This window comes from Penicillium roqueforti (assembly GCF_015533775.1).
Source record: "Penicillium roqueforti strain LCP96 04111 chromosome Unknown scaffold_09, whole genome shotgun sequence".
Lineage (NCBI taxonomy): Eukaryota > Fungi > Ascomycota > Eurotiomycetes > Eurotiales > Aspergillaceae > Penicillium > Penicillium roqueforti.
In genome coordinates, this window is record NW_024067573.1 from 37,294 (window position 1) to 51,876 (window position 14,583).

At 49.3% G+C, this 14,583-nt stretch overlaps 3 protein-coding genes across 3 annotated transcripts; 2 read left to right on the forward strand and 1 right to left on the reverse strand.

The window, feature by feature from the left end:
* Positions 1-382: 382 nt before the first annotated feature.
* LCP9604111_4355 (uncharacterized protein) lies at positions 383-3,541 on the forward strand (the record flags this gene model as incomplete). The annotated part of the gene is made up of 6 exons (XM_039072045.1): positions 383-892; positions 946-1,907; positions 2,184-2,372; positions 2,428-2,449; positions 2,512-3,154; positions 3,207-3,541. The coding sequence occupies 6 exons, from the start codon at positions 383-385 to the stop codon at positions 3,539-3,541; spliced, it is 2,661 nt and encodes an 886-aa protein (XP_038929397.1).
* Positions 3,542-3,712: 171 nt separating this feature from the next.
* Positions 3,713-7,191, forward strand: LCP9604111_4356 (lipase family protein; the record flags this gene model as incomplete). The annotated part of the gene is made up of 2 exons (XM_039072046.1): positions 3,713-4,045; positions 4,102-7,191. 2 exons carry the CDS (start codon positions 3,713-3,715, stop codon positions 7,189-7,191), a joined length of 3,423 nt encoding a protein of 1,140 aa, XP_038929398.1.
* Positions 7,192-7,826: 635 nt separating this feature from the next.
* On the reverse strand, positions 7,827-8,757 carry LCP9604111_4357 (uncharacterized protein; the record flags this gene model as incomplete). The annotated part of the gene is made up of 2 exons (XM_039072047.1): positions 7,827-8,518; positions 8,580-8,757. The coding sequence occupies 2 exons, from the start codon at positions 8,755-8,757 to the stop codon at positions 7,827-7,829; spliced, it is 870 nt and encodes a 289-aa protein (XP_038929399.1).
* Between the last annotated feature and the right edge of the window lie 5,826 nt (positions 8,758-14,583).

Consider the following 14,583-nt stretch of genomic DNA (forward strand, 5'->3'; position numbering starts at 1 on the left):
AAGCCGGAACCAAAACCCGTCTCCTTTACCTCGTTTGAACAGTTGGGTCGAAGTCGCTAGAGGCAACCAAGATCTTCCACTCTGCTCAAGAACACTACATCAGGTTTTCAAGTCCACAAGTCTACTTATATAAAATGGCAGATACGCAAACTTGTTGGGTGCTTCGCAGATCCCTACCTGTTCCCAGTGTCTGCATTGATATGACTCACTCGGAATATTTTCCAGGAGTCAATGGGACAGCATGTGTTGCTACTATCCCAATCGCAAATGCTTTTTGGCCTAGTAATCTGCTGATTTCCATCGAAATTTCTGACTCAATTCGATGGAATGTGCCCTTCAACACTTATATCCTGCAGTACATATCTTTACTTGGACTGAAACCATGGGCCCATCAATTTCAAATGACAATCCTCACCAAGTCTACGATGAAGTTCATAAACGCGCAATCACGGAAAATGCCTTCCAGGAGAAGGCTGAGATACAAGAAACTCACCAGTCCTTGACCATTGATTTTGAGGAGGACGACCCCGGAAACCCACTAAACTGGCCCAGATCAAAGAAATGGATTATGACAACTGTTGTGTCCCTTTCAGTGTTTCTAATGCCACTGTCTTCGTCAATTGTCGCACCCGAGTTGAGCACCATCAAAGGCGAACTGCACATGAGCAGCTCACTAGAAGCAGTCCTGGTCCTCTCGACCTTCGTCCTGACCTACTGTCTCAGCCCTCTGATACTAGGCCCACTGAGTGAGATATTTGGAAGAGCCACAGTTTTGCACTCGGGAAATTCATTCTATTTGATCTTCAACCTGGTGTGTGGGTTCGCTCGGAATAAAGGCGAACTACTCGCTTCTCGTCTGCTCAGTGGCGTTGGAGGCGCGGGTGGACTTGTTGTGAGTATGCCCCTCTTCTGCGACTAGATTTTGTTCTAATGCGCCAAATATAGGTGGGCGCGGGTATCATCAGTGACTGCTTTTCCAAAGAAGAGCGCGGCTGGGTCATTGCCATCTACAATCTCGGGCCTGTCTTTGGACCTTCTCTGGGAGCTGTCATTGGTGGATTTACTACTCAATACACGACATGGCGCTGGACGTTCTGGGCGACATCTATCTTCGACGGGGCTTTGATCGTGGTTGGTTTGCTTGTTATGGAGGAGACATATCCACCTGTCATCCTCGCGAAGAGAAAGGCGAAGATGCTGAAAACGGCCGTGACAAACACTCCTCTATTGAAGACACCTTATGAGAAACCAGACCAGAGTCTCGGCCAGTTATACCGCAACTCTCTTCTCCGACCCCTGCAGCTCCTCAGAGTCCAGCCCATCGTCCAGATCCTAGCCATCTTCTACGCCTATCTATACGGTCTAATGTACTTGGTACTCTCGACCTTCACAACTCTTTGGGAAGAGAAATACCACCAGCCCGTCGGTCCAGCTAGTCTAAACTACCTCGCGCTGGGAATCGGATATTTGCTTGGTTCACAGATATGCGGATTTCTTGCGGACCCAATCTACAGAGCCCTGAAGAAGAAGCATGGCGGAAATGGCAAACCAGAATTTAGAGCAGTTCTCATGTTCCCTGCCTCGATTCTCGCCCCGGTCGGTCTGCTGTGGTACGGATGGGGAGCGCAGGCGGTCACGCATTGGATTGTGCCTGATCTTGGAATCGGGCTGTTTGCCTGCGCTGCGATGATTCTGTTCCAATGTACCAGTGCATATCTGTATGAAGCTTTTACTTTGTATGCGGCTAGTGCGACGGGTGCTGTTTACATTCTTCGTGGATTGACGGGGTTTGGATTTCCTCTTTTCGGACCGAGGATGTATCAGTCGTTGGGTTATGGGTGGGGTTCTACTATGCTTGCTCTTGTTGCTATTATTATGGGATGTCCGGTGCCTGTTGTTCTCTGGAGGTATGGTGAGCGACTTAGAGCTCGGAGTAGTTATGCTATTGGGTAAAGTATGGATGACTCAAAAGCAATAATTCACTTGACTTTCCACGCATTATGGAAGTAGGATGACTTCATAAAACGGGCGCAACGCATGAAGCTAAAATCAAGCTATGTAACCTCGGTTCAATTCTCCTCCGCATTACCGGGGGTATAGCTTTCCCCCCAGCTTTGGACTTGGATTCTCTAACCTTCCAACTATCGATTGCAACGATTTGCAATGTCTGATAACTACGGCAGCTACCAAACGGAAATCTACGGCAAGGGTGCCTTAATGAGCATCATGCCCGGTGTAACAACCGACCCCAACAAGCTAGAGGGGCAAGCTCGACAATTTCTGGGCGTTCGCGCATTCAATTATGTCGCTGGCGGCGCAGGCGAGAAAGCGACGATGGACAGCAACCGGCTGGCATTCCGGCAGTGGAAGCTGTAGGTTTGTAGATGTTTATTACAGTATTCGAACACTAACGGATGAGATCGATAGAATCCCACGGATGATGCGAAATGTGAGTTGCGGCAATCTACAATAAACTACTATTACGTTCTCGCTAACGGGTGACATACCCAGACACCGGAGCAAGACGTCTCGGTCGAGCTCTTCGGTCAGAAATACGATAATCCCATTATTGTAGCCCCGGTCGGCGTACAAGGTATTTTCCACGAAGACAAGGAGACAGGCCTTGCAGAAGTATGCGAGGAGGTCGGAGTGCCATATACGATGAGCACGGCAAGCACGAGCTCGATTGAAGATGTAGCGACCGCCAACAAGGACGGGAAGCGATGGTATCAGCTGTACTGGCCGAAGGATAATGATATTACGCTGTCGCTGCTAAAGCGGGCGAAGGAGAACGGGTTCTCGGTTCTTGTGGTTACCTTGGATACCTGGTCGCTGGCGTGGCGACCGGCGGATTTGGATAACGCCTATGTGCCCTTTATCAAGGGGGTGGGGAACCAGGTTGGGTTCAGCGATCCTGTTTTCCGCGCAAAGTTCGAGAAAGAAACTGGATCAAAGGTTGAAGAGGATATCATTGGTGCTTCGCGCGCGTGGATCGGTGATATTTTCGCTGGGAGTCCGCATTCGTGGGAGGATTTGGCTTTCTTGCAGAAGAATTGGGATGGACCGATTGTGTTGAAGGGAATTCAGCACGTGGAGGACGCGAAACTAGCGCTGAAATATGGGTGTGATGGCATTGTGGTATCAAATCATGGTGGTAAGTCCCTTGATTAGCTTTTTACATGTTCTTCCTCTGAACTTTTGTCCAGGCCGTCAAGTGGATGGTGCTATCGGGTCTCTGGACGTTCTTCCAGAGATAGTCGATGCAGTCGGGGACAAGATGACGGTACTTTTCGACTCCGGGATTCGGACAGGTTCGGATGTGATTAAGGCACTGTGCTTAGGAGCCAAAGCAGTTCTCGTTGGTCGACCGGTGATTTACGGACTGAGCATTCAGGGCCGAGACGGGGCTAGACAGGTGCTAAAGGGTCTTTTGGCTGATTTGTGGCAGAACATGGGCCTATCGGGTATTCGGAGGGTGAAAGATTGCGACCGGAGTCAGATTCGCAAGGTGCAATACGGAGAGGTGAAAGCGATGATGTAGAGGGAATCAGACCTGGAACGTGTATAGAAATCTTGGACGTCGATCACATGTGAAGGGCCCATCCTCGAATCTCGATTGTTGGGGTACCAACTGGCTTACGCCTACACGGACAGCCTTGAAAGGCCACTGTAAATGTAAAATTTCCATGGCTTGAATATTCTCATTCTTGATATGTTTACAAAATCCAATGACCGGGGAAAACCTGATATCGAGACGAACCTCGACTATGCGCACGCTCACATTCCAGCCTCAGGATCAACTCTGCTCCCGCGACCAGTCGCGTCGTTGATATCTTTGATTACACAATCAACCTCGCTATCGTTGCGACTAGGTACATTCTTTGGCGGGGTAGCCCTGGATGGCGCGCGAGCTACGACTTTGACCAGCTTAGAACTAAGCCGGGCTTTGGTCGAGGGGATCTTGACGAGGGCAGGAAGAGATGTCGCCATTCGTAGTGGCGATGAACACGGTAGGACAGAAGCCGAGTCTCTCCTCGAGCGAAGTGTATGTTCCTAAATCCTCCAAGGCTGTCGACTTAGTCTTGACTAACACCCTCCTAGTTGGCGACGCTCCACACGACCGTGACCTCGGCATCTTTCTTCGCGGCGGCGACATTTCATTTCTCGTCCACCACCTTGTCTTCGGTTGCAAATCTCTCGCAGGCACTTCTGTCTACTCTGGATGCCATTCTTGGGTCCACCGAGTCTTCGAGGGCCATTGCGGCCATTATCACGCTGATTCGGCGTGAGTTTAGATCCGTTGAGCCCGGCGCAAGTACTACCGAGAATATTGGTGTCGGAGACCTCCTCATTGGCTCCCTAGGCTTCGCGCTATTGCAGCGTTGGGGCAGAAAGAATACCGAAAGACATCTCCGGCAGAATGGCGGGGATGAAATTGTTTGGGATGTTGTCATCCTAGACAACGGCGCACGAGCAGACGTGATCGGATCCCATCAGCTGCAATTCCCCGAGCGCAATAATGAAGAGCTGGTAGAGCCTGACAGTGCTTCCTTTGTGATGCCTGGAAATGGCGAGAAAGCATTTGATGTAATTCGACGGTCGAGCGTGTCTGATTCGGTTGGACATCGTCTCTCTATTCCGTTGGGTGGCCAGCAGCAAGTGTCCGACGAGGATATTCGCGCTTATATTATGAGCCAACTTCCTCAGGGCTGTCACGCATCTATCAAGTCGGAAACTCTGACGGCGCGAACTATCACAGTCGATATCTACGATGATAATATGGCAGAGATTGCCGCCCCGCCTGGAACGAAACTGATAGAGGAGAGATTCCACCATGATCATGATTATGAGGATACCAATACGTCCGATCGTCAGCGACGGTGTCCCAAGCATACAGTGGTGTTTAGGACAGCCTTCAACAAATCCCAGAGCACTCAACTGCGATCCCACGACGGCTCTGGAAATTTTGCCCTACCTGAGTCTGATCATCATAAACGAGCATTGCCGGGAAGCTCATTGACTAATAGTCCAATGAAGTCTCATCATGGTCCGTCACGTTCCCATCTGGATACCACGCAGAGCATTGCCCCCAAGCCGCGTGGGACAACTCCCGCCTTGCCGAATGAACATCCCAAGCCTGCACTTACCAAAGGCTCATTCGCGAAATTTGCACAAAAGGTTAAGCCAGCTGTTCTTGAAAAAAATGAGGCCAAACGGCCACAGGGAAAGAAGCCATCTATAGACTCATCTGCGCCCTCGGGCATTCCAAGTCTTCGTCTACCTCCTAAGCCTACAAAAGGAACAGCGTCTGTGAAGGAAGCGACGGCGCGAGAGGTCTCTAGCAGACCTGATCTCAAGAAGAGACAAACTGAACCTCTGAACTATCGACCGACAACCCCTGTCCCGAACCGGGGTTTACGAAGGTCCCCCTTCCCAAACTCCCCCCAAAGACAATCGTCAGAGTCGCCAACGAAACACGCCCTATCTCACGAAATGCACGCCTCTGGAGGCTCACGAGGGGGCCATTTTACGGTGCGAGAGAACAGCCACGAGTCGCTCCTCACTCAAACCGACACATTTCTTTCACGCCGTAGTGCTGGTATGCGTTCTGGATCGCCTGCCGCGGTCCAGACTCACGTTCGCAGCAGCAGCTCTATGTCCATAACAAGATCAGAAGCAGACGGGACTTTATCTGCGAATGATAACCGCCCCGGATCGTCAGCTATGCACCGCAGATCCCAATCATACACCCCCAGCCTGTACTCCCTAGCGACTGCAGGGTCTGAGACGTCACTGCTGCTTGCGCACCGGCCTCGCAAAAGTGCATATGAAGACATGAAAACCATACAGGCACTCAATCGCGATGGCTTTGTTCCAGGTATATTTCCAGAGAGACACTTCGTGCAAAACATTCGCCGGTTCTCCCGGTTCTCCTCTGCTTCATACGGCTCGAATGCGCTCACGGTCATGGGTGTTCCTAGTGGCTCGAAGAATATACCTAGTACCAAGTCAGACAGCCACGAGCATAGTGCATTCTCAGAGAATGCAGGCCTTCCACCCTCTACGATCCTCCTATCTTCATTCGTCGATCCAGCCGGTGGCTCGAATGCAGCTGGTGAGACAGAGACAGGCTTCCCATTGGTCCACTATCTTTCTATCGACCATGACTCCAAAGCCGTGGTTCTGACTTTACGAGGAACATGGGGCTTCGAGGACATCCTCACAGACATGACCTGCGATTACGATGACCTCGAATGGCAGGGTAAAAGCTGGAAGGTGCATAAAGGCATGCACAGCTCAGCCAAGCGGCTCCTAGAGGGTGGCGGTGGCCGAGTCATGATCACCCTCCGTGCGGCACTAGAAGAATTCCAAGATTACGGTATAGTTCTATGCGGGCACTCGCTCGGTGGAGGAGTTGCAGCCCTTCTCGCAACGATGATTTCAGAACCCAACCCCTCCACAACAGGCACATCCTTCGTAACAGCCTCATACCAACCCGCTGCCCGTCCCCGCTTCTTGACTGCCGATAGTAATCCCAGCATCCCGAACCCCAGCCTACCAACCTACACCATCCCAGCAAACCGGCCAATCCATGTCTATGCCTATGGTCCCCCAGCCGTGATGTCCCCCTTCCTCCGGCTTGCCACGCGAGGCCTAATAACAACAATCGTCAATGGCTCCGACATAGTCCCCAGCCTGTCGCTAGGCATCCTGCACGACATGCACACAGCGTCACTGTCCTTCAAAGACGATGCCACAGGCGCCAAAGCGCACATCCGCCAACGGGTCAGCGATTCTCTCCGCCAAAGCATCATACACAAATTCTACGTCAACCAGCCTCCGCTGGTCGTCAACGCGGGCGATGGCGTGGGTGAAGACGCTTGGGCTTGGAAAACGCTAAAACTACTCCGGGATGAGATGCGTGCGCCGAAACTCATGCCGCCCGGTGAGGTTTTTGTCGTTGAGACGATGCGAGTTCTGCAGCGGGATGCGTTTACGGCGCCGGAGCTCGGCGTCGATGGGTATCCGCGTCTTGGGAGGCCTGCGACTCGCGTGCAGATTCGGTTTATTCGAGATGTTGATGCTTGGTTTGGTGAGTTGCGCTTTGCTGGTGGCATGTTGAGTGATCATAATCCTGCTCGGTATGAGACTAGTCTTGCTGCGTTGGTGAGGGGAGTTTTGGATGAGTAGAGCTTGAGGATTCTAGTATCCATGGGTTTTTATGTTCTATTCTCATTTGGGTTGATGGAAAGTTGGATGTTGGTCAGATATATTCTCCTCTTTCTTTGGTTATTTGGGATTATAAGGTTATGTTGGTAATGATTTGATGATATATAGGGCATAGATAGACAAGAATGATCATCTATAAGTTAAAAATTAACAATTACCTTGGAATTGTGAGGCTCAGCCATTCTTCCTGATTTGAGTAGTAGCCGTCTTACCATCCCACCATTATCATACCTAGAAAGGTATGGGGGCGGTAAGACGCAGTTGATGGACCATCGATTTATGGTTAACAAAGAACAATGCTGTAGGCACTATGAAAGCGGCTACAGGAGAGAATATAAGAGAGGAAATAGGGAAAGAAAAGTAGTTTTGATCATAGAATATACATTGAGAATCGTAAGTTTATAGTGTATAGAACCGACCCATCTAAACCAAATGGGAATCCGATAAATAGAATCAAGACCAAGATCCAGGGTATCACGGCATCACTCGCAACGCCAAACAAAAGAAATCCCCACCTAACAAAAGAAAAAACACCCTCCAAAAAAAGTAAACATGACAAAGAATCAGAAGAATACAGAGAGCAAATCCACAACCACTTATACAACAAGCGCAGTAGGGGCAGGAGGAGGGCCCGGGCGACCAGAGTGGCAGCCACGCTCGTGGCGCTTCATATTGCTGCGGACAGAGAAAGCCTTACCGCAGCCGGCGTGTGTGCAGCGGAAGGGCTTCTCGCCAGTGTGAGAGTGGGAGTGAATGCGCAGGGAAGAAGGGCGCGAGAAAGCCTTGTGGCAGGTACGGCAGATATACCGGTCGTGGTTCTGCTGGTACGGGGCTGAGGTGGAGGGCGGGAAGTAGTGGTGGTGTTGCCAAGCCGGGGTGACGGGGGAGATGAGAGCCGAAGACGAGTGCGAGTGCGAGTGCTGCGTCTGGACAGTGGGCATCTGGGGGGCTGATACTGGCGTCGAGGGCTGGAAAGAGGATGTGGTTGGCGGGCGGGGGTAGTACATTGGCTGTTGAGGAGCGTCGATTGGAGATGTGTACGATGAAACGCTTGGCGCTGGCGAGGCGTAAGGTGCTGTGTTGCGCGGGATGTGGATTGAGCCGTTGCTAGAGATAGAGGAACGGTGTAGGTGATGGTGGTACGCTTCCTTGTGAGAGAGCGACTCTATAGGAGATGCGCGACGGTGAGCGTGACCAGAGCCGGGGCGCAGAGGCGGTGTTGGGGGCAGCTCATATGACTGGACCCGGACGTGACGGTCACCAAGAGATGGTGAGAGACGCTGGCGCTCTGGAAGGTATATTGATTAGCGAATGTGCTTTGAAATTGTAGTATCGTTGAAAGTACTCACTAGCTGCGTGCTGGGCACCATCAGCACCCTCAAAGAGAGATGAGATTGAAGGCAATGAGACCTTACGCTCTTCGGCCGGTGGCGACATTGGCGGCGAGCGCTTATAGTAGCTAGACTCGAGAGGAGTATAGATCGGCTTGACGGCCGTGCTGTGGGAGAGGAGGTTGGCGAGATCCATGATGAAGAAGACTTGTTTGAGAAGTTTGATCCGGCTGCGTTTCAAGGTTGGCTTTATTCAGTGAGTGGGGGATGCCACGAGGTTTATACCAGAAAGCAGGCGGACGGCTTAAGATGATCGCCAGCGGACGATGCCGACTCAGGCAAAATTCCGATTTACGTTACGGCATTTTTAAATTCTTTTTAATTCTGGGATTTTCATAATTGTATTTCCCTTTATTAATTCTTTTTCGATGTGGTCTGCTCCAAAGCTTAATTTAATTGATTTTATTTCTTCATTATGGAGTAAGTTTAATAAAAGGCATTTAAAATTCATTTAAGCGAGATAAACAATTAAAAATAATTCTTTTCGGAGATTAACGTGGGGGGGAATGACGATCCACCCACGCGAAGGCAGAACCCCTAACCTTCCAGCCTTGTGGGATGTGCAGCGCCCTAAACCCAAATTGGGAGGCCGTAAAGACCCCGTTGGAGGATTGCACCTCGGCTTCGGTTAGTGCAGATCCTGCTCGACCTGTCACACATCCCAAGCCACCCCATAAACGGCTGATCGATCAGGGATCTGTTGATCTGCGAGAGCGATGAACGGTTGTATACAGAGTAGACATTGATAATAGCCATTCTCGGTGTTTTGATCTTTGAACTGGGATAATAAATCATAAGATAGGTGCCAAACCCGGGGATGACACGGTTCAGGAGATCATTTTCTCGCGTGGCTATGGAGAAAAACGGCGCGAGCGAAAAGGGAAGGTCACAGAGGGATAGCACTAGTCCATTTTGGGCCACATCTCCGGAACCTTGGAATCATAGTTACGCCTGCGCTGCTTATACGCTGGTCAGGCTACTCCATACATGATATCCATGGATTGACTATGCCCGGCGTGCCGGTACGGAGTACTGTAGATTTAATTTAATATATTAATTACCATCTCAGCTGTGTGATCACCAAGGGCGGCTCTAAGCGCTGGGGGCGAGAGAGAGGAATGCCTGAAACAGTTGCACAATCCATGGCCCTGGGCTCGCTTACACAAACCTTACAGGCACAGTGAGCGGAGTACATACATTGAAGTATGTATGTATATGAGAAAACTTGTTTCCTTCCCACTCTGGTGCATGATACATAGTTAGTTATAGTTACAATAACCCATTTAGTAATTCACTCTCTAGTCTTGGTCCAATAATGGATATATGGTTGGAGAATCGAAAATGGAAAGATCACATCAGCAATTGAAGAGCTCATACGGGAATACTCCGCCTAGAGTCGACCATGCTCCTGAAGATCATTCCTCGAAGCCATGGAACTGAACCATGGCTACCAGCGAAAACGAGTTATTGACACGATCGGCGTTCTGGAACATTACTCCTATTACCATGTTACCTGTGATCATTTCTAGCCGTGCACGGTTTCTGCATAGGAGCGATTGAGGATTGGCCGTTAGGGGGTGGATTCGTCCCGGCCTCGTGGAAGCGACCTCCACTATTTAGCCTTTTACAGAGAGCGAGATCGCCGGTGACCGAGGTACATAATAAATATCCATTACAATACAGACTGTACAAAATAAAGCAGGGAATATAGATCATACATACGTGTGTCCATTCTTATTCATCCTTTCCGTCTACATTCCGTATCTCACTTGGCAATCCACTTAGGCAATAGCATGCTTATATGTGTATCTATTTATTGATCATGTACTATTCTAGAATGGCTCGAGCGTTAGGATCGTCCCGGGCCTACGGATGATCAACCCCCTTGTCGGCACTTGGTACGGATCGCCTATTCTCAAATGAGCCTGGCGCCGGTCTTTGTATTCCGCGGGCATTGATTGGGTCACCCTTGGTTCGGCTCAGGGTAAATGGATATTTGACCTTTCCTATTCAGCTGTCATAAAGTCATGTAAATCATAGTTGGGAGCGTGCCGTATATCAATATAGGGAATACACTTCTAGAGCTCCTGAGAAACTTGACGCGCCGACGGCTTTTTTGCTTTTGGTGCTTTTTCTTTTTGGTCATGAAACCGGGAAAAGTGTGATCCGCTCAAGTCCCATGGGAGCGATTTTACGCTTTGCGCTTACGTTTGGTTTTGTTGATTGGGTTATTTTTCCCCCTCTTCTAATGCCTCTACTCCGTGGGGAGTACTATATCCTACTATATTTATCACGACTCCGTGCACATTCTATTTTTCCAACAATCGATAGTCTGGTCAATCTCACCGAAAGATATCATGTTGAGGGTGATCGAGCTATCCTCTTTAGGTCATAGACCCGGGTAGGTAGCGGATTCAGCCGTGATCGCTGATCGTTTCTTGATCCCGGGGCACTGGGCCCATGCCACGCGACTGTCTCACCCCTTTCTTTCGGGACACACAGGCTTGTCCGGGTCGAGTTAATGGTCGCAAATCAGTGGGGCTGAACATGTCCACGCGAGGAACTTGGATCTTTGCAGATGTGATATATTGTATTCATGCTCTTCACGAGTTATACGTTCAATTTGTCCACTACAAGGTACTGGTTGCCTTGCGAAAGGGTTGACACATGGCACTTGCATATCCATGCGCCTTTTATGTCTGCTGTATCACATATCACATCGTGTAGTGTTTCATCGAGGGAAATCCAAAACTATAATTAAGATTAAATCCCTCCAAGCGTCAACCTTGACGGAGTTCTCAAAGTTTAAGAAAGTGGTCTCAATCTTCTTTCGAACGTATGTTCTAAAATTGTCGTGAATTACCCCAAATCCCCTTGGATGCCGAGGTCACTAGAAATTCTAAACTGCCAAGCCTGCTACACGCCGATCTGGGATTGGTAGATCCGATCTCACGCTTGTACTACTTGGGAAGGTGCCTCTATTGGACGGTGGACGCGCCTTGGCAATGCAAGTGCCACGCATACAATACCTTTTTTTTCTTTTTCTTCTTTCCTCCATTTCTCCATTTCACGTGGCAACAAGCCCTAATCTGGCATTCAGTCCGATGCACCTGTCTGCGTCCGATCACTAGGATATCCGCATGGGATCTTCCCGCGACGAAGACTGCAGTAGTGCACGGAGTACATATTATATGCTATTTATGCAGGTATTGGATTATTGAATCATAATCCGAACGTGTCGAACGACACACTTTTCACCTTTATATTCATTTCCAACTGGATAATATCAATCTGCAATCATTGCATATATACAGCATAGAAATATACTTTGTACTACTCCGTATATAGTAAGTATATCAACAACATAACTACTCCGTAGGTAGAATACAATATACAATCCTGCCAACTAGTATGGAATAACCTCCTTCCTATTCCGAAACGATCGGTGGATCAACGAAGATCCCAACTCTAGGGGGATACATAACCGATGGTCATAGCTCCCGCTGACTCATTTCATGATCGCCCGCCATCTCTAAGCGACGACCGTTTAGGGAGTGTCTCCGATGCGGTCCTCTACGTAATAATATGTCGATACATATTGTTATGCGGTGACTCGTATTTGGCTCCTCAGTGCTCATGCAACGTACTGTGGTACTAAGCACGGAGTACGGAGTAGATTTAGATTAGATACGTACCTGATCTGATGATGTCTGGGTCAATTCGCCATGAACTGGATTTCCACGCTACGGAGTAATATTTTCGATGGATGACACCTTCGTCCGATACCTCGACGGTGTTTGTTCATTTTTCAGCCCCCCAAAAAAGGGAACAGCCTTTCTACACCGTAGATTGTCATAAGCGTATGACCAGCCGCACCCGAACCCGAACACTGAAAATCAGGGGGAAGAAGTAATAATAGAATGTCAATGCTAAAAAGCAAAAACGAAGACCCTGAGTTACCTATAATCGGATGCCAAACGAGGGATGATCGACAGCGATCACCTATAATATACGGAGTACATATTGACCGTCTCAAAAGAGGCAGATCCAGCGAAAGGGGGGCGTGTCGCTTCCACAGAGTCGGGCCTGTGAAAAACACCGAATAAGAAAGCAGGGCTACGGTACAATCCTACCGAAATCTGCTAGTCCCAGCTAGGTGGACGGAGTGTAGCCGGAACGAGTGTTAGGCGAGGGACGGTTAGAACCCGGTATGTCTGAACTGTATGAAACAACGACCTGTTCGTCGTGGCCGATCATAAAAATCTAGCGAGATTACCGGCGTCTTACCGGGGTACCATTTCCCGCCTCGGTACAATCCCCGTGTAGGATCGGCCGTGGGGCCATCGGGCTACACTCCTCATGTTGTCTAGGCGAACTGACCATGTCGTAGGTTCCATAATTTTGCCTCCAAAAAAAACCCCCCGAGAACATGGAGGTGATACCCGACCTATCGTCATAGTTGTAGATCCTACGGAGTTGTGCTCCTGTTTATTTCCCCTTTCGCGCCCGTTCTCAGCGCATCGGTAGATCGGGACCACTTTGACCCCCTCCGTGTCTCTGCTACGGTCGTATATAGTTACTAGTATGTATCTGGATATCTGCGATCTGCACTCCGTTCGCTCCACTGGAGCTATGAAACACCTGATCAACTTCCCTGCGCTAGACCCATCAGCCATATCCGAATGAAGCCATACACCCGCGCATAGTCTTCGGAATTGTCTGATAGTTCTTGATAGTCGCTTCCATGAACGACATATCTATTGCTTCGGTACGGAGTATTCACCTATATTGTACTGAGTACGGAGTACTCCGTACAACATACATCGATGGACGGAGTGCATACTCCATGGCCTGCAAAAGAATAAAGTTCATCTTTGATTACTTTGATTAAGGTCCTGCCTATTTCGGCATCCAACTTCCAAGTCTTCCTTTTATTTAGCTTTCTGTTTTTCCACTCTGATCCGTCGGGTTTGGTTTCGGGTCTTTGTTCGGAAGGATTCATTGTCGCAACCGTTGAGATCAGATTCCAACCCGGTGACTCAAGATTATGTGATTACTCGGGATCCACTCGCCGAGGATTGCTTACACATTACCAACCACACACCGAGCACACTACGTATGCAAGTACGGAGTATGCAAGCAACTAATTCGGACATACTCCGTAATCCATAACAGCGGGGAGGAGTGGACACGAGTCTGATCATGCCCAGCCTTCCGTATTCCAGGCACACGACGATAGTGACATATACATACGAGACCAATGCCCGTTGTATTGATCGCTTACTGGGATGCAATGCCACTGTAATGCCATTGAAACAAGAATTCAGCGCCTACATTACCTTTGCATGGTGCATACTTGTAACTAACTAGTCATATAGAGTTTGTTACTATTTGGTCGATAGAAGGCAATCCCCTAATAATCCTCTGTCGGAGAGGCAATTTCAGTGTGAACCTTGTACAACATAGAACGTACGTTGCACGTTGTAATGGTGTGCACGCTAATGGTAGATCCTGGGTGATCGACCGTGTGATTTTCACGGTCCTGTTGTTTCATGTCGGCAATTGCTTCTTCATGTGCGGGGATTGGGTAGGAAAGGCGTATGCGTTGAGCTCATTATTATGAAAGCATTACCCCGTACGCCATTGGATTGGTAGAGATGTCTTTCGGTTACTATAATGGTACTCCGTAGATTATACTACCGTTGCATTCTAGGCTTTTACTTCGGGGGGGTGGGCGCCTGGGACCTGCTGGCTTATAGATCCTTGTACCTACTAGTTCACCTCGCCACACCGTGGTCCGTTGGGTCCACATATGCATTTAGGTGGCATGTATTATTGGATAAAGGATGGCTTGGGTCCCGTCTTCTTGGTATTGGTTATCCTGCGCCGCATTACAGGCGGATCGGAGTCCTGCTCAAGTAGGACAAGTACGAGTGGAAAGGGTTTGCTTCGTACATCCTCT